General features: G+C 51.9%; 3 protein-coding genes across 3 annotated transcripts; 1 reads left to right on the plus strand and 2 right to left on the minus strand.

Annotated features, from left to right (window-relative positions):
* Positions 1–3,940: 3,940 nt before the first annotated feature.
* Positions 3,941–9,492, plus strand: LOC149809302 (leucine aminopeptidase 1-like). Its single transcript, XM_089994900.1, has 10 exons — positions 3,941–4,161; positions 4,214–4,311; positions 4,588–4,646; positions 5,673–5,787; positions 6,434–6,537; positions 6,771–6,980; positions 7,261–7,590; positions 7,993–8,319; positions 8,769–8,970; positions 9,221–9,492. The coding sequence occupies exons 1-10, from the start codon at positions 3,941–3,943 to the stop codon at positions 9,490–9,492; spliced, it is 1,938 nt and encodes a 645-aa protein (XP_089851026.1).
* Positions 9,493–12,756: 3,264 nt separating this feature from the next.
* On the minus strand, positions 12,757–13,978 carry LOC149809303 (peroxisome biogenesis protein 5-like). Its single transcript, XM_089994901.1, has 3 exons — positions 13,844–13,978; positions 13,561–13,773; positions 12,757–13,167 (listed from the first exon to the last, which is right to left on the minus strand). Exons 1-3 carry the CDS (start codon positions 13,976–13,978, stop codon positions 12,757–12,759), a joined length of 759 nt encoding a protein of 252 aa, XP_089851027.1.
* A 2,785-nt stretch (positions 13,979–16,763) lies between these two features.
* On the minus strand, positions 16,764–18,962 carry LOC149809304 (uncharacterized). Its single transcript, XM_089994902.1, has 6 exons — positions 18,900–18,962; positions 18,572–18,751; positions 18,113–18,267; positions 17,875–17,926; positions 17,442–17,509; positions 16,764–16,809 (listed from the first exon to the last, which is right to left on the minus strand). Exons 1-6 carry the CDS (start codon positions 18,960–18,962, stop codon positions 16,764–16,766), a joined length of 564 nt encoding a protein of 187 aa, XP_089851028.1.
* Between the last annotated feature and the right edge of the window lie 1,669 nt (positions 18,963–20,631).

The raw sequence follows: 20,631 nt of genomic DNA on the forward strand, positions 1-20,631 counted from the left end.
GAACGCCATGACATGCATCTTAATTTTGGTAACAGGCTACCTGCGGTGAATACTGAGTTCGTTGCCGTCCCGCATGGCCACCGCAATCACCTGTATGTGCACATGTTGAATAAACAGAGTTGTACAGAAACTGGAGCTGGTGTGCGTTGCCAGTTTATGGTTAACACGTTTGGTCATGGCATGATACCAGCACAGCTGTGCGAGTCTCCTTAAGGCAACGTATCTCTTGACAAATAGTCTACATAAGAGATATGTTTGACGTGGCAACGCGTGCTGGGTTCGCATGAGCAATCAACATGTTCCTTCTCGTCAGAAAGCTGGCTAGCATGTCACGTCCAGCACGCTCGGTGATCGAACGCCATCCAGCTGACAGGGTCAGCTAAGTAGAAGTCAGTATCGTTTCTAAACAAAGCTCCGGCTCTTGTGCAATTGAGACGACACCCTGTAGCTGCATGAAAACCGTATCAATTCTAGCACAATGAAACATTGTGTTCATGCAATGCGTGTTATCTTTGATGTGAAGATACATTCTTTCATTTTGTATTAAGCAGATTTTCGTGAAGGAGCGGCTGCTCCGCTCATCAGTGATGCACTCTGTTCATCAGAAGACAATACTGATTTTCTGCTTTTTGACCTTGCAACCTTCACTTTGAATGCTTTCATCAGCCCTCACTGCAGGTTCTCCTCAGCATGTTCTACATGCATGTTTAAAGGTCGTAATCGTTGACAGACTTCGGGTGAGCGCCAATGTTTGCCAGCGTTTCAATCGTCATGTCGGGCCTCCCCGACACAAACTGGATGTGGCATCACATTTCCTGAGCAATATGTTTGCTGTTGTCCTGCAGGTGCCCGCAATTGACGTACAGGACTTTGTTGGCTGACAGCAATTCGACATGGCGACTGCTATGGTGGTGAGCAGTCCCAAGTTGTTGGAGGTGACAGTGGAGGAAGCGTCCGGCAAAAACAGAGCTCAGGTCTATGTATGGGATCAAGAAGCATTTGAAGGCTTCGTCAAAGGTTGACCCCCGCCCTGTGCACGTGCATACACTCTTATGTGCACCGTTCATAAAAGATGGTATGAGAGAACATGCAATTGACATAGCTAGCCAGCAGTCCTTGGAGTGTGCCAATATCCAAGTAAATGAAGTAGTGTTGTAAAAGGATACATCATAAGATCACATTGTTAATGGCAGGAAATAGACAACAAGTAACCAAGACAGCACAGTGGAATTGATACAGCTCATTGAACGTCATCGGTCACAGAAGGATCCATGATCATCAGCATTTTCCGTCCTTTACAATGTAAACCCAGCAGTTGCAATAGCCTTTTCAGGGCAGGGTACTGCATGACCCATTTGTGCCAAGGTCACATGCATACTGTGTGCCTGGCTCGTGCCAGCCTGCATCTTTGCTGCATTTCGATTTTGGCATATGTGCAAGCACACCGGCAACATAGCCAGACCATTACAACTGGTCTAAAATCCTTGCGCATGGCGCGCCCATCCTCCATCTGGGAAATGGAGGATGAGACATGCTCATGTGCGGTTGCTATTCTAAACTTCGGGTCTTGTAGTATGCTGTTGCACACTCGTTTGTTTGTCTCTGCATCATCGGTGCTTGCAGCGGGAGGCGATGATGATGATGTATCTTTTTACAACACTACCGCATCCACATGGACATTGGCAACTCCAAGAACTACTGACGCTGTAGAAATTTAGATGGAGATGCCCCATGTAACATTTTGAAATATCAGTTCGATAATGATGACAATATGTTGCGCAGCGGAGCTTCGGGGAGGAACCAAGCCTGTGAAGGCTTCAACAGACAGAGCCACTGTCAAGGACGGCCAAATCACATGGCAGCAGGTTTTGCATCTGTACGTTCTCATCTCCCTGTTTTTGGTGGTATGGGAGGAATACTTCAATTGCCTGGTGGCTTGTCATACCTATCACGTTGATTTCGCTAGTCATTCCCGTGGTTGTGTTCACTCCAGGTATGATATTTCGAGTTTGTACAACCATCAGTGCGGTGTCTGAATGTGTGCGCCCCCTGTGTCGTGTCTTGCGCAACGGTCTGTGTGACGTGGCTATGCCAGCATGCTGGCCATCCACAGATGATGTAAGATGCAGAGGTCTTGAGGTTAGTGGTGCCATGCACATGCTCCACGTCCAGAGCTTGCCGACGAGCGATGCTTCTCACTGCCGTGCACATGTCCCCTGTGCACGTTGAGCTTTGAGTCCTTGAGCACTATTGGGAACGAAAGCTCCATGACACAGCATGGTGGGTGCACAGGGAGGTCCAAGAAGGAGCATCTGAGTTGAGGCTGCTGCTTTGTCGGGAGAAGACAACGAATGGCAAGAAGGGCGTCAGTGTCATTACAGCATGCGGCATTTTTGTGAAGGATATCTTGGAAGCCGTCCCCATTGATAAATACTTTGAGATGTTCAAGCCCGTCACCGGACTCGAAGGAGGCTACATCCGGTTGCGCATGCGCCTCGTGGCTGCTAATGATGTCCTCCAAAGGGACCTTGCTGGTGCGCAACACACTTATCCTCTGCTTGTCCTTCCATTGACAAGGCCCACGATAATTGCCTGCCGTGTCGATACAGCGCTTTACAGATCTGAGCAAATTGCTGAAGCATGAATGTTTTCAACATGCTCTGCCACTCATCAGCTCTTTGGAGTACACACATGTTGGCTGTGGGGGCAGAGGCGATACCGGCAATTTGATTTGACAGCTGGGATCAAAGTGTGTGTGATTTAACTTTTTGCTTTAAGATGCCGTTGACCACCTTGTTTTCGCGTGCTGGCGGCATGTGACTGAGTAAGGGCCTTTGGGCGGAGTTGATGGTTTGCAGACGGTTTGGTTACTGCTGCTTGTAGCAAGAAGTTTGTTTTTGTTGAGTTCTGTCACGCGATTGTTCACCATCTGGCTGACTGCAGGCGCGCCCGTCGAGAAACGAGGTGGGTTTTTGGGCAAGCTGGTGCTCCTTGTGGGCGTTACAGCTGCAGCTTATTTGGCTGGCAAGAAGGCAATCTCTGCCAGGAAGAAGTCGTAGAAAGCTTGATACCCCTTCAGCCTTTTGCTGCACCAGATGTTTCGGTGCTTCCAGCCTGCATCTCGAACATACATCGCCCATGATTTTCAGTGTGCTGTGCTTGTGTTTGTCGTCAGAAAGACCGTGAACAAGTAGAAGCTCTCGTTTTGCATGGCTGGATGTTGTCCTTCCTTTCTTTGGATGTAGAATCGTGATGAGTGAGACCTTGCTCTCTTCGAGATGGGTTCCCATTAGCTTCCAGGGTTCATGTCCGTCATGTTGCCAGTCGGTTTCCTGCCTCTCATTGTGTGCATGACGGATGGTGGTAACAATGGCGCAGTGGAAGTGAGGCCTAGTTTTGACACCTTGGCAAGGTCCTGGCTGTGTCACACGGAACTACCAGCAATGCACCAGAGATTTTGAGGCACCATTCTGACCACGAACTTGTGTCCACAATTGATGCCTTCAACTCGCAGCTTGCCGATCGTAAGCCACACAGATGACGGGCAAAGGTCCACTGACGAAATGTTCAATTACCAGCTTAGCCCATCAGTCAGTGGAAACATAGGGCACACCACGCAAAGTGCACAGTATTTACTGTTGATACATAATAAACGTGAACATTGCATGGTGTGCCCAACGTTTCCGCAGATTGATAAGCTAAGCTGGTATTGCCAATAGCGAACCTCTCTTGGTACTTGGTCAAAAAAAATGACCAACCGGTACTTTGTCCAACCCCAGAGGCAAGGGACACCAAGTACCAAACTATTTGAACCGAGCAAAGTATTGCACAATCCGTCTGTGGTAAGCGCATGCTACCTTCTACCACAGAAAAGCCAAAGAAAAGAGGTACGCCGGCCCAAAGAAGGCGGCGACACAGCCAGAGCTGATCTCGCCCTAAAATGGAGGTGTCATTTGTGCTCTCGTCTCCTCTCCTTCCTTACATATGGGTACATGTATGGCAAACATTCAAGCACGGCCTTTCTTTTCAAAGGCTCGAGCTTGATGGTCGTCTTAGCAAGGAAAGCTTTTGTTTGCTTCAAGAGCTTGATACCCGGGAGAATGCTGCATGTCCAAAGGGCACGAGGGCTGTCAACACGGCTGGCCGCTTGGTTCTTGAATTGTATATTCGGGAGTCAACACGACTTCATGCTGATGGTTTTCTGTGCGTGCAGTCCTGTAAACGATAGGCGCAAAAGTGGTTTGTCGGCGGATGTGAGTGATGTTGATTTGCGAAGGTCTGTGCCACAGACTGTGCCACAGTCTGTGGCCTGTGCGCATGATCAGATATCCAGAGATACATGATTGAAATCCCCGCTTCATACAGCGTTTGATTACGTTCGACTCTAATCGCCAAAAGAAAAATGGAATTGAAAGGACAAACACCCGCAGTGCACTCATGCAACTGATTGCATGTAGGGCTTCTCAACATGTCCACCAGGTTGTTTATCTCGAGTTCCCTGCGGATCCTGTCCCCCCTTCATCGAAGGAGGTGTGTTTTGGTCATGAAGCAGCAATTCTATCGTAATTCACTACCCTTTGCTGACAGGCTCGTTTGTGCAGTGCTCCTTGGACATGCAAAACTGGCGGAACTCAGATCCAACAGAGGTGAGGGTTCACCGTACCACTTCGCACGGCAATCACAGCCGGCAAAAAAACACCCGTGCACGTTAGCCCAGCTGATTCTACGAAGAGTCAATATGTTGAGAAGACCACACCATTCCATGTCCCAGTTGTCAAAGCAGCGAACGCTACTATCGTCAATTACTGCCACGAGGGTGCAAGATTCCTGTCCAAGTACTCTGGATGGCGATGTTCTGTCCTTGTATGCGGAGATGTCTTTGGATCGTTAGCTCGTTGGCTGGCTGGTCTTTCTCTGTACACTTTCCGATGCCACACGAAGCTGTGTTATCGTCAAGCATGTCTCCCAACCCTAGTTTGGACACCTGTGGCCACACACGTCACCGCGCTACGTGATACACTTGCTCACACCTGACAGCGCACGTAACATGCAGGTCCTTTGAGAACAGAAGACATACAATCGGTGCGTGCACTACAGTCGGAGTTTTGCACAGGTCGGTACTTTCGAATGGCTCCTGGCTGACTGACTGACGTATTCGTGCTACAGAAAGTTCTTGTGTCCGCAGCCACTTCAAGATGATGGCTACAAAATCAAGTTTAGAGAGCGTACGTTGACCCTGTTTCGCTATCCTCTTCAACCCTGACTCGTTTGACTGGACACGTTCCTTCTGTGATGTGAAGAATTCGATGTCATGTTACAAGCGATGTGGCATAGTGCGTACATCGCAGGGCGAGGCGTCTGACAGAACTTTGTTTCTTGGTTTGTGATGAGCTGAAGAACTGCATGTTGTGTCACTCGGCAATTATGCACCACACATGGTCATAATGGTCACACCCCTGATTACCAGACCCATGAACCTCCACCAGACTGCTCATGCCATGATCTCTCCGCTTCTGCATATATATGCATGCCCATTACATAATGAGGCTCATGGTCCCGGCTTACCACAATTGGGTGACTATGTGAAATGCACTTTGTTTTCGAAGGAGGTGAGGGCATCCAGCAGCCAGCACTTGTAGGCAAGCGTTCGAGATGCGTGTGGTGCTGTGCAGGCACCATTCGAACCAGCTTCTCTTCCAACGCTGGAGCTCACGACTGGTAGTGCAGGAGAATGGAAGGGCGATCTTCTGGCAGTCGTGGTGTCCGAGGATGGCTTCGATATTACTGGTGGGTAGCTCCGGAATCGCACGAGAAAAAGAGCAATGTTTGAATAAATGTGCACCCAACCAGTGCGAGTCACCATAGCCAGTCACCACATGAGTGAAATACCCTATGGCTGTCTGCTCCATGCTTGCATATCTTCACCTGTACAAACATCAGCCACAGCTCTGCCTGGTGCACTTAGCCTTGTGGATTGGACCTTGCGAGTCCGCCATGCAGTGGTGTGCTGGGTCATATGACGATGTACTTTCCTCTCATAATTTTGGCCCTTGAAGAGTATCTTGATGGCAACCGTTGTCGTTTGCAAATCGTGAGTGCAGCTGTACTCCAGCGGTTCAAACATTGGTCTGTTGATGCCTATCCATCACGCATCTCTACACAGCACCAGTAATAGTCATTGCTTTGGGAGAGCTGGAAGTAGCAGTGGGTGACAGGCAAGAGCGGACACGGCACTGCTGTAGATGGGTGCCCACTCCTGCATAGCTTCTGCATGATGCTTGCAACGATTTATCAATGGCGTGTTTGCAAGGCATGTCCACTCCAAAGATGTAAATCGGCGTTCCTCGTGAGGTGTTGCATCAGGCTTATTGTGCTGGTGCGAGATTCTTCAAATCATGACATACTTTCTCAACTCAGTGGCTGAAATGCGCAGATACCAAGGTGGCAATCAAGTCAGAGGAGTTGAAGGCGCTTGACCAACAGCTATCAGGCATCATTACCGAAATACTTGAAGGGGGAGACTTCAAAGGCAAGAAGGTGTGTTGGGCTGTGGTCACAAGCATGCGGGGAATAGCAGTGGTGATGGCGAATGATGATAGATGAAGAGAAGGCATGGCAATGATGTTGATGGGTGTGATCTACATTTTCACAACACAACGGCATCCACAGGACGTTGGCAACTCCAAGTGCTGTTGAGGAACCTACGTGGGCATGCACATAAGCAACATCCATTTGTGCGTGCTTGCAATAACACATACCTGGTTGTGCAGGGGAACACGGCCACACTGCGACTTGGGGGGAGCGCACGTTTCATCACACTCGTTGGGGCGGGTACCCCAGAGGACGCATCCAGCTCCTGGGGGCCAGCCTCTTTCCAGTCTGTGGGTGCAGCTGTGGGATCGGCTTGCAAGGCCAACAAGGCCAAGACCGCCGCCGTCACATTCATCGGCAGCGTCCCATTCAACGCTATCGCATACGAGGTGCGCTACTCATGCATTGACCCCTTCGCAGGTCTTTTCAGGTGCCGGGATGTGTTATGCTCTCTTGTTCAACCCTTGCATCTGCATGACACGTGCGTTCATTGCTGCAGACCTTCGGTTGTGCAGCCCAATGTACAACACTCGAATCTGTGCATTGAATCCGATCCTTTGACGGTAGCACAATGCATCAACACAGCCCGTTGTCCTGCAAGCAGCCGTGTTGAGTAGCTGGCTTTGTACAAGCATTGTCGACCCACTGATGGCCCTCTTGTGTTCGCAGGGGCTCGTGTATGGCACACTCACTGCAGGGTATGAATGCACACGCTTCAAGAACGAAGCGAAGCCCTCCCCCCTGGAGAAGGTCGAGGTCTTTACCAGCTCAGACCATGCGGACCTGAAGCAGGCCGTCATGCGCGGTGTTGCTCTGGCCCGTGGCAATCTATTCTGCCGCTACCTGGTGGAGGCTCCGCCAAACGTCTGCACGCCCACATACCTTGCCAAGGCAGCGCAGTCGATTGCAGCCACGTTCCCCGACGTCATGACGTGCAAGATCCTGGAGCAGGCAGACTGCGAAGAAATGGGCATGGGCTGTTACCTGGGCGTGTCTGAGGTGCATTGCTCATGCACGCATGCGTTACGATTTTGCAAATCTTGCTGCCGATGCGAGTAGCGCTTGTTGACTGACAAAGCTGCGTGTGCTCGGCCGGCGATATCTTTTCTCTGTCTGCACGCGTGTCCTGGCTTGTTGCGTTCACAATTATGCTCTGCAGCCTATTGCGCTCGACGACCTCACGTGCAAGCACGGCATCATGTGCATTGATCATTTCTGGTTCCACGCATGCTGAGTTTCTCTGTAACACATCAGCGCGCACCTTCTGAGGCTGAGCTCATTTCAAATGGCATAGTCTCAATGCTGCTCATCTTTGGTCGTGACAATTCTTGATTGATTGCGATGTTTTTCCTTTGCCCGGAAGCAAGCCAGTGGCAAGTTAACTGTGGTGGTGCATTGCAGTGCTCGGGTCAGGCACCGAAGTTTATTCACCTCACGTACACGCCCACTCATGGGGCGGTTAACAAGAAGGTGGCGCTTGTCGGCAAGGGTCTCACCTTTGACTCTGGAGGCTACAACATCAAGGCTGGTGCGGGTTCGATGATCGAGCTCATGAAGTTTGACATGGGTGGCTGTGGTGCCGTGCTGGGCGCTGCTCGTGCATTGGCGGAGCTGGAACCTAGGAGCGTTGAAATCCACTTCATCTCTGCAGCATGCGAGAACATGATTGACGCCAAGGGCATGCGCCCTGGAGACATCCTCGTGTCGGCAGCCGGCAAAACGGTGGAGGTGCGTGACTGGGCTTGTTCCCTCCCCTGCAGAGACATCGCGAGGTAAGGTCATTACTGGACGAACGGTCTTGGTCTACTTAGACCTTCCTGGGCGTATGTATGCGCATGGCGGGTGAATCAAACGCGCCAGGTCAGGGTAGGGGAGCGGATCGCTTCCAATCTAGCAGTCCGTGTGCTCGTTAGGACGCTGTCTTATAACAGTTCTGCTGCCCTTCCGAGTGTTGCTCTCTGCCCCTTCGTTTGTTGCAACATAGCATGGCTGCGCTCCTGTGTAGTTGCCTGCGCTTGTGGAGGGAACATTGGTGCACCCTGCCCCAGGCTATGCAGGTGTTATCTATGTGCTCAGCTGAACGTGTGCAGTGCAGCATAGATGTGGCTATGCTGGTTGGGTCATCACTGGACTCACAGTATGCTGGCTAGCCTAGACATGGGTGCTGGCATGTGCAGATCGGCAACACAGACGCAGAGGGTCGGCTCACCTTGGCCGATGCTCTGTGGTACGCACAGGAGAAGGTGGGTGCTGAGAAGATTGTTGATATCGCAACGCTCACCGGCGCTCAGATCATCGCTCTCGGCACAGGCATTGGAGCAGTCATGACGACCTCAGACTCCATGCATTCAGAGATCTCCAGCGCTGGCAGCGGTACAGGTGGTGCGTCGATTCCTCTGTTACGCACCTCAAAATTTAGCAATCAAGGTCAGCTGTGAGATGGAATTGAGATGGACCTGCGAATGTCATGCAGGCCCGTACATGTAGTATTGGCAACTGGTGCGGCGTGTTGAGCTGAGACTGCCTGTGGCGGAACGGAGCCAGTGTGCCGAAATATGTGTGTTGGAGCATGCGATGCATTATGCGCAGTTTGGTGAATGCACCTTTTTGATGATATCTGCATTTGCAGGTGAGAAGTGGTGGAGGTTGCCCCTTGAAGATGCTTACTGGGAGCAGTGCAAGAGCGCGTGCGCTGACTTCAAGAATGTCGGTGGCCGGGGCGCTGGCACCATAACTGCAGGCCTCTTTCTGAAACAGTTCGTAGACACCAAGAAGGTAGAGTGGGCGCATCTGGACATTGCAGGGCCTTGCTGGGACGAGAAACTCGGCGGCGCGACTGGCTTTGGTGCTACCTCTTTGGCTCTGTGGGCGGAAACCCAAGGCAAATCGGAGGCCTCTTAATATTGGTTAACACAATTATGTGCAAATCTTGTGGGAAAGCAGGCTACATGGTATACCACATCTGCAGTTTGCAGCTGCTATGCGCTGTTTTTCGCAAAAAGGTGGTAGTTCGTTGGTTTGCATGCATGATCAAGGCTACATCCTTATGAGCGGCTGGGTTAGCTGGTCCTGAGATGTGCAACGTGGTGAGCTCCTGCTTTAGATCACACTGCTGGCTGTGGCTTCTGTAATGATAAATGTACGTTTGGCATCCAATTCACAAGTGAACAAGGATTTACACATGCAGTGACAAATTTCTGGCAGATCAACATCCTGTCGCCACGCTAGTAGATGGTGGGTGCTACAGTCCTGCCAAGCGGCATGCTTGCTGCTCATTTAGTTCCCTAAAGCAAACGCACGTGCAAAGATAATGCTTCTCCCTTGTGCATGTCCTGCTAGAATAACGACGACTCAACGAAAAATCGCGGTGCAAACCATGCAAAACAAATCATCCCATCACCGCAACCTGAGGTGCAGCTGGCACGGTGTTGTCTGCTGCTCGAATCTGTGACTGCAGAGCCTGCAAATCTTTGTGCTCTGCAAGCTCCATCAGGTCAGTCCTGCCCATCAGCACCAAAGCAGTTCGCAAGTAGCCCCACACGCTGAACGCGTTTGCGTTGAGCGCCAAGGCTTTGAGATAGTACGACGCTGCTTGCTGATACTGCCCCAAGTTGCCATGACTGATGCCCATGTTCGCCCACGCACGCATATAGTTAGGCTTCCACTTCAGGGCCTCAGAGTAAGCTGCCTTGGCCTCCTCACTGCGATTGCTGTTGGCCAACGTAGCACCAAGCTTGTTCCAGAGGCTGTAGTCGGACGGCCGCAGTTTCAGCGCTGTCTCAAATGCTGACGCTGCCCCAGCAAAGTTGCCAGCAAGATGCATGATCACACCAAGTGCGGTCTGCACGTCAGCATCTTCTGGGCTACTGATGGCCGCACGCTGGAAGGTGTCATGCGCAAGGGACAAGGTTTGGGAGCTGTCGGGCGCTGGAGGCATGCCCTGTGCAGCTGCCTGATGAATTGGATGGTTTTCCAACCACCTGCAAAACAGGCGGTCATATCTCAGCTCGCTGGACATCTTGCATTCACAACATTGCATTGAGAAGCGATCGTCGTCCTATACCTTGCCATGGACATGCTCATCGAGAACGCCATAAAATCAGTATGCGTCTGTGAACATGCATGCAAGTCCAACTGAAAGTGCAGAAAACCCACGCCCTTCTGCTGTGCTTGACCAAAGAGATGCATGCCAGCATTCCTGTGGCAGGCACACTGTCTTCAAGTCCCTAGACACAATGCACAAAGATGCTTCAGCCAGCAATGAAAAGGGCACCATACCTCATCAGATATGCAACAGCCTGGCCCTCCTGAAGCTCATTGACGTGGCTGACACCAAGCGCCAGCAAGACGTCAAGGTTGTTGGGGTCTGCTGACAGCGCGCGGCGCATGGCTGCGATCGCTTGCCGGTCGTCGTCATTCTCAGCATGAGCAGTACCAAGCAGCTTCCATGCAACAACATTCCCCTCCTCCTGCTTTACGACAGCCTCCAGCGCAAGGATGGCCTCAGACAAACTGCCCTGCGCAAAGAGGCCCTTTGCAATCTCCAGCGCATTTGCGTTGCCATCGTACGGGTTGCTTTCGTGAAAGACGTACTCCGCAGAGCCACCCGTTGAAAGCATCTCCTTCCAGGCATCAGCATTCGCCTGTCCCACATCTGCCCAGGCATCCTCAAAAGCTGCCTGTTGATTCATCAGCGAATTATAGTCCTCAGCCCATGCGTCCGCAGATACGCCTTCCTGTCCAGTCCTGCGCTGTGCTTGTGCAAATGCTTCGCCCCACGCTTCCGGTTTCTGCTCGGCAAACTCCGTGGCCCACGCGGTTGCATTGCTTGTCCCCATCTGGCCTTCTCGTGCTGTGAGGGAGCTGGCAGCGAAGCTGGTGTCGCCCTGGCTCATCTTGGACAGGAACTGCAGGAAGTTTGACTTTCGGAATTTGCCTTCGGGGTCGGCGGCAAGCACTTGCGCGATCCTGCGGCTGTGGCGCTTTGCCTCGGTGTCGGCATCGCCTGTTCCCAGTTCCGACATCTTCTGCTCCATCTCGTGAGCCCACTGCTCTGTGGTGCCTTTCATGCCCGATGCAAACTCATCTCCCCAGGCCTGCACACATTGAGAGCTGAGATGTTGAAGCTCAGCATGACCACAGAAGCAATGCATAAATGTACTTGCAAACAAAAAATGAGCCGCGATTGCACCCACATCCGCATACTCGCCCTACTCAGGGCTCATGATTCGATAGTAAACGTGGTCAAGCCAATGTGCTGTGCTGCAGAACATCTAACCAGAGCGCGGACAACACAGAGTGCGTACCGGCCATGCAGTCATGAGAGATCTTACTGGTGCTGTTCAAGCACCAGGAGCCCAAAGCACTCTAGCGACGGTACATCTCATAACAGTGAAGGGGAGATTAGATTGTTCTAAAACATTGAAGGTTAAGCAAGCAAGCACACATAGGCGTCTGCTGCCTGGGTGCAAGATCACAGACGGCTCCAACTGCAGCGCTGGCAGCAAGTGGAAGCCCAACAAGCCGACAAGGAGGGAAGTTCTGCAGCACGCACTCACCTGTGGTGCCAGGCCATCAGGTGCTTGCCGTGTCACAAAGGCCTCGGCCCAGGTCTCAGCAGTTGGCAGTGCCTGGCGTCTCTGGAACTCGGCACCCCAGGCATCTGATGCAGCAGGCATGCCTGATGGCAGGCGCACTGCGGCCTTTGTGCCGCTGAACTCGGACGCCCAGCCGTCAGCGCTCAGACCGTGCATGCCTGGGAGCCGGGACGCGTCATGGTGACTGTGCAGCGCCGCCTGCTCAGGCGGCAAAGCGCGCTGCTGGTTCCAGACATCCGCCCACACTTCGCCACCTCCACGCGGCACTTCGGCCGGCAACTCCCGTGCATTGATGCCAAACGCATGCAGCAGGACGTCCACCTGCATTCCAACCGCATTATTGCAACAAGCTATACGGCAGCTTGCCACTTAAGAGATTCAAATACATCCACAAGTTTTGTAGAGTGGTTTAACCCACACGATTGTACAAAAGCTAGCACGGCCCTTATTGTCTCACGCATGCACCCGCTCATCCACTGCGCACATGCACTGATGCCCAAGCCGGAAATGGAAACGTTTGGCAAGCATGCCAAATGGTGGCACGCCGTCCTGGGCAGCTCCCCCCCCATCATGTGCTCAGGATGTTGTTGCTTTCAAGAACAAGCAGCTCAAGAAGAACGCCGATCCTTTGATGAAATGTTTTGCTTGCCACGGAACCAACCACAAGTGCAACGGGGAAGCAGTGCAGCACCTGTTGATCAGCAAAGTTTTCACCCTGCTCCGAGAAAAGGTGGCGTGATAGAATAGTGGCACGATCTCGGATGCGGATTTGCTCCGTTAGCCCCAATGGCATGCGTGCCTCGGCCATGGCTGTTGGCTGGAAGTTCACACGCATCTGGCCGCTGCGCATGAAGCTGTGCAGTGCAGAGGAGATGGCATTTGCGCCGCCAGCGCTGGCATGCATCGGAGGCATGTTCTGCCACATCCTCCCCTGAGGCCCATTCTGCAACTGATTCTCAGCGAGCGCAGCCCCGCCTAACTACACAGCCAGGCAAAACCCTCTCTACACTATGCATAGTTGATTAGCATGATGCCCTACGGCGGTTTACATGGTCGCAAGTCCTGTCCAGGTTGCTAGCATGATAACAGGAACTTGATGACATACCCGACAACGGTGGGCACACATGCTCAGTTGTGACATTTCGCCAACCCCAACCCTCTAGCTTGCAGATGAATATACTGATTGATGGGAATCGCGAGCGGAAAGATGAGGAATGGTGCGGGTTGTTTTTAATCGCCATATCGGTTTAGCCTCGGCAGCTCCACGGCTTGATTGTCAGGACGACAGAGGCGGACACGCCGAATCGCACTGTGCTAAACGCGCATAGATGCATCAGGTACGCTAGGCAAGCATCGAGAGGGGGCTACGTACTGAGGTGCCTTGATATACGCGCTCAAACTCTTGGAACTCTGCATTCAAGAGCGGATCCGCCAAACGCCCATGACCTCCAGCAAGTCTTTCCACCGCACCTGCTTGCGTTACGCGCACAGGGGTCGGCACATTGAATGCAGCTTGTGATGCAACTCCGGCATACTGCACCATGTAAGGATTCGTCACTGGCTTCGAGAAAAGGCTCTCCTGACTCTGCACAAGCCACTGAAAAAAATGCAATTGTCTTGTCTAAACCTTCTTTGGTATTTCGACTGACGCTTACCTCTTGCAATTGATGCCTCGTCTTGGAAGACGTGCCCAGTAGTGTGTTCGCCAGTCCAGCTGCAGCGTTCGAAGGCCCTGCACCTGCTGCAGTGCACGCATCCGATCCGGTGACGAAATCACGGAGTGCTGCCATGTTGGCTACGTGTGCTTTGATAATTGGTTGTGCCTGTAGCTATAGGGTTCACGACCAGCTTTCCGCTGCCGACATCTCGAAAAGTACGGGCCTGATGTACCGTGCTGCAGGTAGTCGTGTTGAGAAGGTTACTTGAATGGTGGGTGACGCTCGTCGCGTCAATGAGCTTGCACAAGACTGGGTAAATGGTGTTCCCGCCATCACCGCTGATGACGAGAGTTGTCCTGAATGCGCTTGCCAGGGATCTTGGGTTGGCCATTCCGCAGCACCCGGGATCCAGAATGGCAGTAGCACACGCACGCTGACTTTGATTCATTCATTACCACTGAGGGGGTCGTTTTGCATAGTCCACCTGAGGCATCGCAGTCGCGACTCTTTCGCCTTGTTGAGCTGACTCTGTGCGCCAAGTCCATCCTTTCTGTTTCCATTAAGCTGCAGTTTCGTTTTTGGGTTTACAAAGAACAATTTGCTGTTTTCACTTGGCGAGCCTTTGAGGGTTGATGTAAAATGGCCATGCAGAGGGCAACGCAACCCATGCTGCGACAAAGTACTGTTGAACCTCGTCGGGAAGCACTACATGCAAACAATAGCCCATGCTTGGCGTGCAAGCCCCTGAGTTGGAGCGTCGGCGTCGTTCACCTGCCTACCATCCATAAGCACATAATTCTCGAGAGTGCTCCCATCTTACACAGCCAGGAATCCCGCAGGGTTCGCTGTGGCTGCCACTGCCTCTACTGCAGATGACAGCTCCAACGTACCAGGCTCCTCCAATTCGGATGCGCCGAAGGAAGGGCTTTGGGCCAGGTTTCGGAACTTTTTCTTAGGTGGGAAGCTTGACAAGGACCGAATTCGAAGCCTCGGTTTGGGTGCTCTGATATCCTACGGCTTTATCAGCAACGTCACGTATGGCACATGCGTCACAATCGTTTGGGCCTCTCATGTCGCAAGCACAGGTCCGTTGCAATATCTCACCTCTTGTGGCCCATGAGCGGTGCATTGGCGCCTGCAAGCATGTCATTCCTCGCATGTTGTGTGTCCGGGTTAAGTTTGCACTCCCCGGTGTGTGGCGGGGATGTTAGAAGGTGATCATACGGGGTAGGAGAGTGCTGAAGAGCTCTCTGGCCTAGTGGTGGCTGGTGCCGCTCGTCAGGCTCCAGGTTGGCGTGGTGCGAGACGTTGCATATATAGAGTGTTACGTCAAAATTGTCGCCGTCGCGCAGTGCTCCTAACTGTTCTTCAACATTGAACAATTTTCAATGTTGAAGAATTCATTGAAATGAATGCGACAGTGCTGGCATTGGTAGCGCGAGGCTCGTGGTATGCTGCTCAGTACCTGGGGTTGCGGTCAGCTGCATCACAGGCCAGCCATAGCATCAAGCAACTGGTGATGGTGCAAGTCATCATCACCAGAGATAGGTGGATGCTTGCTTTCCTCAGGGTCAAATCCACAGCAGCCGTTGGACTGCTCAATGTCTTCTGTTTGCAGCGTGGTCACACAAACGTGCTTTGCGCAGGGCATACTCCTTTTGAACCTGGCCAGTGGACTGGCTTCCTTGCAAGGTTGGCAGCGTTGATGGCCCTGCAAAACGTGCTGAGGCCCATGCGCTTCAGTTTGGCTGTCGCGTTGACGCCGTTTGTTGATCGTCTGATGGGTCGTTTGCAGACCCGTTTCAACATCACCAAACCAAAAGCTTTTGGCATCATGATGTTTTTGTTGGGCGCAAGTACCTCCACTGCATTTGCGATTGCCCTCTTCTTGGCAACCACGATGAACATGCCCAAGCCCATTGATTAGTGGCATCGTGCTTGTACGTGTGCATAAAGCAAGAAAGTTGCCAGTCCAAAGAAGGCGTTCACATACTTTATGGCTTGAGAACATGTGTGTGTCTTAGCATACCTGTTAGTTAATGCATGTTTCTGCACCACTGCCATTCAACAAAACATGACGAAATGAACAAGATCAAAATTGTGGTGTAAAAGAAAGTATCTGGGCTGAGCCACTTAACAAGATTTTGTGGGACACTCAAATCCATGCGGCCTTAGTTCTCATGTGTAATGACTTCCATCTAGTACAACTGTGGGCTGATCTGGAAAAGAGGACACCAAACAGGTCGATCTCACCGCTCCGTTGTCCCATCGGGACGTGATGAGGAGACCGCTTCAAACCCACTTGCAGAGTCACATAGATGGACGTCATAGGGGACCTAGGCGAGGGGCTATTGCAGCTGAAAAATGCGCTGGTCTTCCGCTACATGGGCTACATGCACACAACATAATATCCAGCACAAAAGTACTCGAGGGCGGGGGACAAGCTCGAAGAGCGCGCAGCGGCTTCAGCGCAGTTACTGCATTGCAATAGCTCGCGAGGGCAGTTCCTAGCATTCATGACACGGGCTGCTGCCGGAAATGGAAAAAACAGGCATCCAGCTCTCGCTCTTTGAACAGGGAAAGGATTGAGCCGGAACACGCATCAGTTACGGTAGAGGACTTGCCAATGGCAGACTGAGTATACTATCTGCAATAGCGTTCGAACAGACGAGATGGCAACTTACGTCAACTGCTGACTTGTCTCGAGATACATATCACGCCAAGACAGCAATCCCGCTTATGTCAGTGCCAACTTCGAGTCATCACGTGAGTATTGTTGGCTGACTCATGCTGTTATCGCAGCAGTGCACACTCTTGAAGCTGGATCGTAGCATGGCCTGATGTCCACCAATGGCAAGGCGGACATGGTTCCTTCTCCGCCAAAATATGATGCCTTACAGGCCATACAAAACACTGGTTATCGGTCAGAAATGATCAAGTCTTGAACAGGCCAGTCTTCAAAACTGCACAACACTCACCATGTAAGACATCAGCAGCGTATTGCACAGCGTTCACATGCAGGCCGTGTGCCCGCTGGGGGGCAGATGAACAACATGCACAAGTTTGCTGAGACGAACATTGCGTGCAAGTCCATGCCTCCTGGACCCTGGCATAGTATGACATTTGATTGGCCACTGACACGACGTGCATTTGACATGTAGCACCTGATTCGTGACAACCTTACCGGTAATCATGTACGGCTGGATAGCTTCATTGCTACACCCCTATATGCGAGACACATCCTGCACATGCTGCATCTTGTGTGCACAGGGCATTTCACTTGTGGAATTGGTGCATGGCGTGGCTCTCCATCGGATGTCATTCTGCTACCACTTCTGGATGTGAAAAACGGCAAACATGTCAGTACACATTCGTGTCCAGCAGGGTTTCTAAAACCTGCATCGCTGGATCTTTGCAATAAAACAACCATGCTGTTTTCCTTCGCAAGTGAGACGATGATTTTGCAACGAAACAACCAACAATGTGGTGTTCCTTTGCAAGCGAGACGATGATGGCAGCAAATTGTTTCAAGCTACACAAGCTGAAAGGCACCAAAAAATCCGTCGACCTCATAAGGAATGTCCAGGAGGCGTACCTGCCGTCAGGAAGATATCGTCGAATGATGAAAGGAATCTTTTTGTCCCGTAGTTCCTTGACAGCAATCTGCAAGCAAATCGATCGCAATGCAGCGCATGGCAATGCACAGCCCAACCAGATACATGACACACAAAAGCGCATGTGTTTGTGTTTCTGCGGCTTGTGCTGTCGTTGTTCTGTCTCTCGATGTAATCATACACAAAAGCGCATGTGAGTCCAAGAGGATACAATTCTCCTTTCCCACGAGCCTACAACCACTGTATGCTCACCTGTCAATGGTGTATGTTGACAAGAGACACGAGAGACCATGCGTTGATGTCGTTCCAGTGAGAGAAACACTCATAACAAAGTTGAAACCTCAATAGCGCCTCACTATGTGACAATAGCTCATGTTCAGAAAGCAGAACTCTTGGCTGGTGAAGGGAACACACCTGTAAAGGATCTGTTTCACCTTCTGCTTCCACCATGATGGGGGCATTCATACTGCACATCACAAAACATTCACTGCATGTGGGTAGCCGCTCTCAGTACATGATTCTCTCTGGTGTGCTCTCCAAAAACATTTGGTCCCTGCCAGGCACGCCTGCAATGCCTGAGAACAAGATGGATATGCAATCCGTCTGCGCATGGTTCTGGTTTGCCAACCTGAACTGACATTCCAGCACACACCTTATCTGCAAAGCTCGCGTGCCAAGTATTCGAGCTCTCTCGTATTTGGTCATGTATCGTGTGGTCACCCTCTCTGCATTGGGCTTCTCAGGCTCCCCTTGCCTGATCTCAATGTTCTCCCCTTGCTCTTGAAGGGCATCGTCATCCAGGAGGTCCTGCAACACGAGGAGCTAAGAACTAGAGACAACCAAAGTCAAGCTAGCTCATGACATATAAAGTGGCACGGCACAAGCTCTTTCAAATGCATGGTAGCTCACACAATGTCTGGCAGCTGAAAATGGAGGTGGATAGGGTGCGAGCGCAGCCAGGGTTCTTCCAGTCCTGCCCCAGAAGGAAGTCAAGAGCACGAGGATATCGCATGTATGAACACTTTGGACTTCAAGGTCGTAAAGTAGCTTACCGCGTCCGCGTCGTTCAAATCCTCCTCGTCCTGCCCAAAACTGCAAAACAACAGCGTACGTCATGCTCCGCCAGGGGTATCCATGCATATAGTCGCACAAGCCTTGCACACACACTCGTCACCCCCGTAATCATCGCCGTAGTCCTCATCAGCCATGTTTCAGTAAGACTTTGAGACTTGGAAACGCTGGTGGAAATGGAAGTTTTACCAGTACCGGCCAGCAGGCTATACTGAACGTTCTACAGAATAATAACAGCTGTCTTTCCCGAGCCGTATATTCTCTTGAGGCACGCATCGCGGCAAGCCATGAAGGCATCCTGCGACAAGCTCCCTGTCACGCCATGGACCCTTCCCGCCACAGTCGAACCGAGTCGGATTCTGGCTTACCCGCACCGGCGGTGCGACCGCCTGTCCAGCTTCCTGTTCCCCATCGTGTGTGCACCCCGGCATTCACGCGCCATGGTGGAGACGGCCTTCGAAGTAATGGCCCGGAGACACTAGCTTTTGAAACAAAGCGCACTGATGATGATGTATCTCTTTACAACACTACCGCATCCACATGGACATTTGCAACTCCAAGAGAAAACTACTTGGGAATCAGTGCTACCATTACTTTCATCTAAGGCAAGCGTACCTGGACCAGCCTGACTTACCATATCCTGACGTGACATGTCTTCTTCATCGTCTTGTACCCTGCAAGAAAGGAGATCAGCCACGGCTGACCAAAAACGGCCCGTCAATTCCTTTGGGAGATCGGCGCTGTTGAGATTTACAGACAACTTACCCGAGGTACACACGTACCGAGTACATATTCATAGGAGACTGATAGGGATCAGTCTCACAGCCTAGATCAGCATCCAGGATGACATGACTGGACACTGGATTAGTAATTAGGACTGGATAGCTCTGGTATGCATACACGTGATAAGCATGCTAAATTCCCACTGAGGGAAGAAGTACTCAGTCGTACTTCAACACTCCCCGTTCCGAGGTGGGTCTAGCTCTGGAGACCAAGGCTCCCCGGATGGGGATCACTTCAATGTCTCAAGCACCAAAAATGTGACCTCGTACATCTAGACACAGATTTACGAGGGTGGATGATCATGCGGGCTCTCCTTCCTAAACACGGGAGAAACAAGCACAACCAGGGCGCCCTGTACTCGATTCGAGGGACTCATGACACGCACTCCCCGTACTATCCAACTTCAGGGACTCATTTATTGAGGAAACACAGAATGCTCCCCGTACTCGATTCGGGGGACTCATGACACGCACTCCCAGGGCGGGCGGAGTTCGCGGAGGTTGGCGAAGGCTCTGCGTTCGACTTTGTGCCGCTTGCTGTTGAGTCATACGGCCGCATGGGTGTCGCGGTGTCGCGGTTCTTGTCGGAGCTTGGCGACCTGGTGGAGGCGGCAGGTCGGGTGTCCAAGGCCGCTTTCGTACGGACTGTGCGTCGGGAGCTCAGTTGCGCCCTGTGCAAGGGCAATGCGCGCATGTGTTACAACTCTCTCTCGCGCATTGCCGTTCGTGTCGGGCACAACTTCCGGCCGGGCTGTGATGAGCCGATGGAGGGCCCGGATGATGCTCGTCTTACTTAGTTGTTTCGTTTGTGTCGCTGTGTGCTTTGTCTTCCTTTGTTTTTCATTCGCGTTTTGGTGGTCTTTCCTGGTTTGCCAGCCCTGTCGCTTGTAACGCACTCCCAGGGGGTCGAATTATTAACGCAAACACATCAGGAACACGACACACACAAGGCAATGCAACTAGCACGACACGAGCCGGTTAGACAACAGAAACGCAAGAGTCTGTCCAGTCCAAACATGGACTTCAAGGCAGGTTCAGTCGTCGCAGGCCCATGCCCGCAACACATGCATCTAGTCGCTCCTGCGCCAACGGCTTTGTCAGCTGGTCGTCCCAGTTAAGGGCGGTATCAACATAGCCGTAGATCAGTTGCCCTCGCGCGGCGCGCTCCTGTACGAAGTGGTGTAGCACATCGATGTGCTTGCTGCGGGCGGAGACCATCGTATTCTTAATCAGGGACAACGCTGCCTGGTTATCCCCCCGGAGCTGGACAGGACCCGTCAGCTCGTAGTCCAGAGTCGGGAGCAGCTTCCGCAGGAAC

This window comes from Nuphar pumila, unplaced genomic scaffold, assembly GCF_984573655.1.
Source record: "Nuphar pumila unplaced genomic scaffold, dmNupPumi1.hap1.1 HAP1_SCAFFOLD_1419, whole genome shotgun sequence".
Classification (NCBI taxonomy): Eukaryota; Viridiplantae; Streptophyta; class Magnoliopsida; order Nymphaeales; family Nymphaeaceae; genus Nuphar; species Nuphar pumila.

Excerpts from the sequence above, each read along its gene's own strand:
- LOC149809302 (XM_089994900.1), top strand. The coding sequence starts at position 3,941 with ATGGAGGTGTCATTTGTGCTCTCGTCTCCTCTCCTTCCTTACATATGG. Across the intron at positions 4,647-5,672 it reads GGAACTCAGATCCAACAGAG|GCACCATTCGAACCAGCTTC; the intron begins GTGAGGGTTCAC and ends GGTGCTGTGCAG. Across the intron at positions 8,971-9,220 it reads CAGCGCTGGCAGCGGTACAG|GTGAGAAGTGGTGGAGGTTG; the intron begins GTGGTGCGTCGA and ends CTGCATTTGCAG.
- LOC149809303 (XM_089994901.1), bottom strand. The coding sequence starts at position 13,978 with ATGGCAGCACTCCGTGATTTCGTCACCGGATCGGATGCGTGCACTGCA. Across the intron at positions 13,774-13,843 it reads CGAGGCATCAATTGCAAGAG|AGTCAGGAGAGCCTTTTCTC; the intron begins GTAAGCGTCAGT and ends TGGCTTGTGCAG. Across the intron at positions 13,168-13,560 it reads GCGTATATCAAGGCACCTCA|TTAGGCGGGGCTGCGCTCGC; the intron begins GTACGTAGCCCC and ends CTGGCTGTGTAG.
- LOC149809304 (XM_089994902.1), bottom strand. The coding sequence starts at position 18,962 with ATGCCGGGGTGCACACACGATGGGGAACAGGAAGCTGGACAGGCGGTC. Across the intron at positions 18,752-18,899 it reads CGGTCGCACCGCCGGTGCGG|AACGTTCAGTATAGCCTGCT; the intron begins GTAAGCCAGAAT and ends ATTATTCTGTAG. Across the intron at positions 17,927-18,112 it reads ACGCGAGCTTTGCAGATAAG|TATGAATGCCCCCATCATGG; the intron begins GTGTGTGCTGGA and ends TGTGATGTGCAG.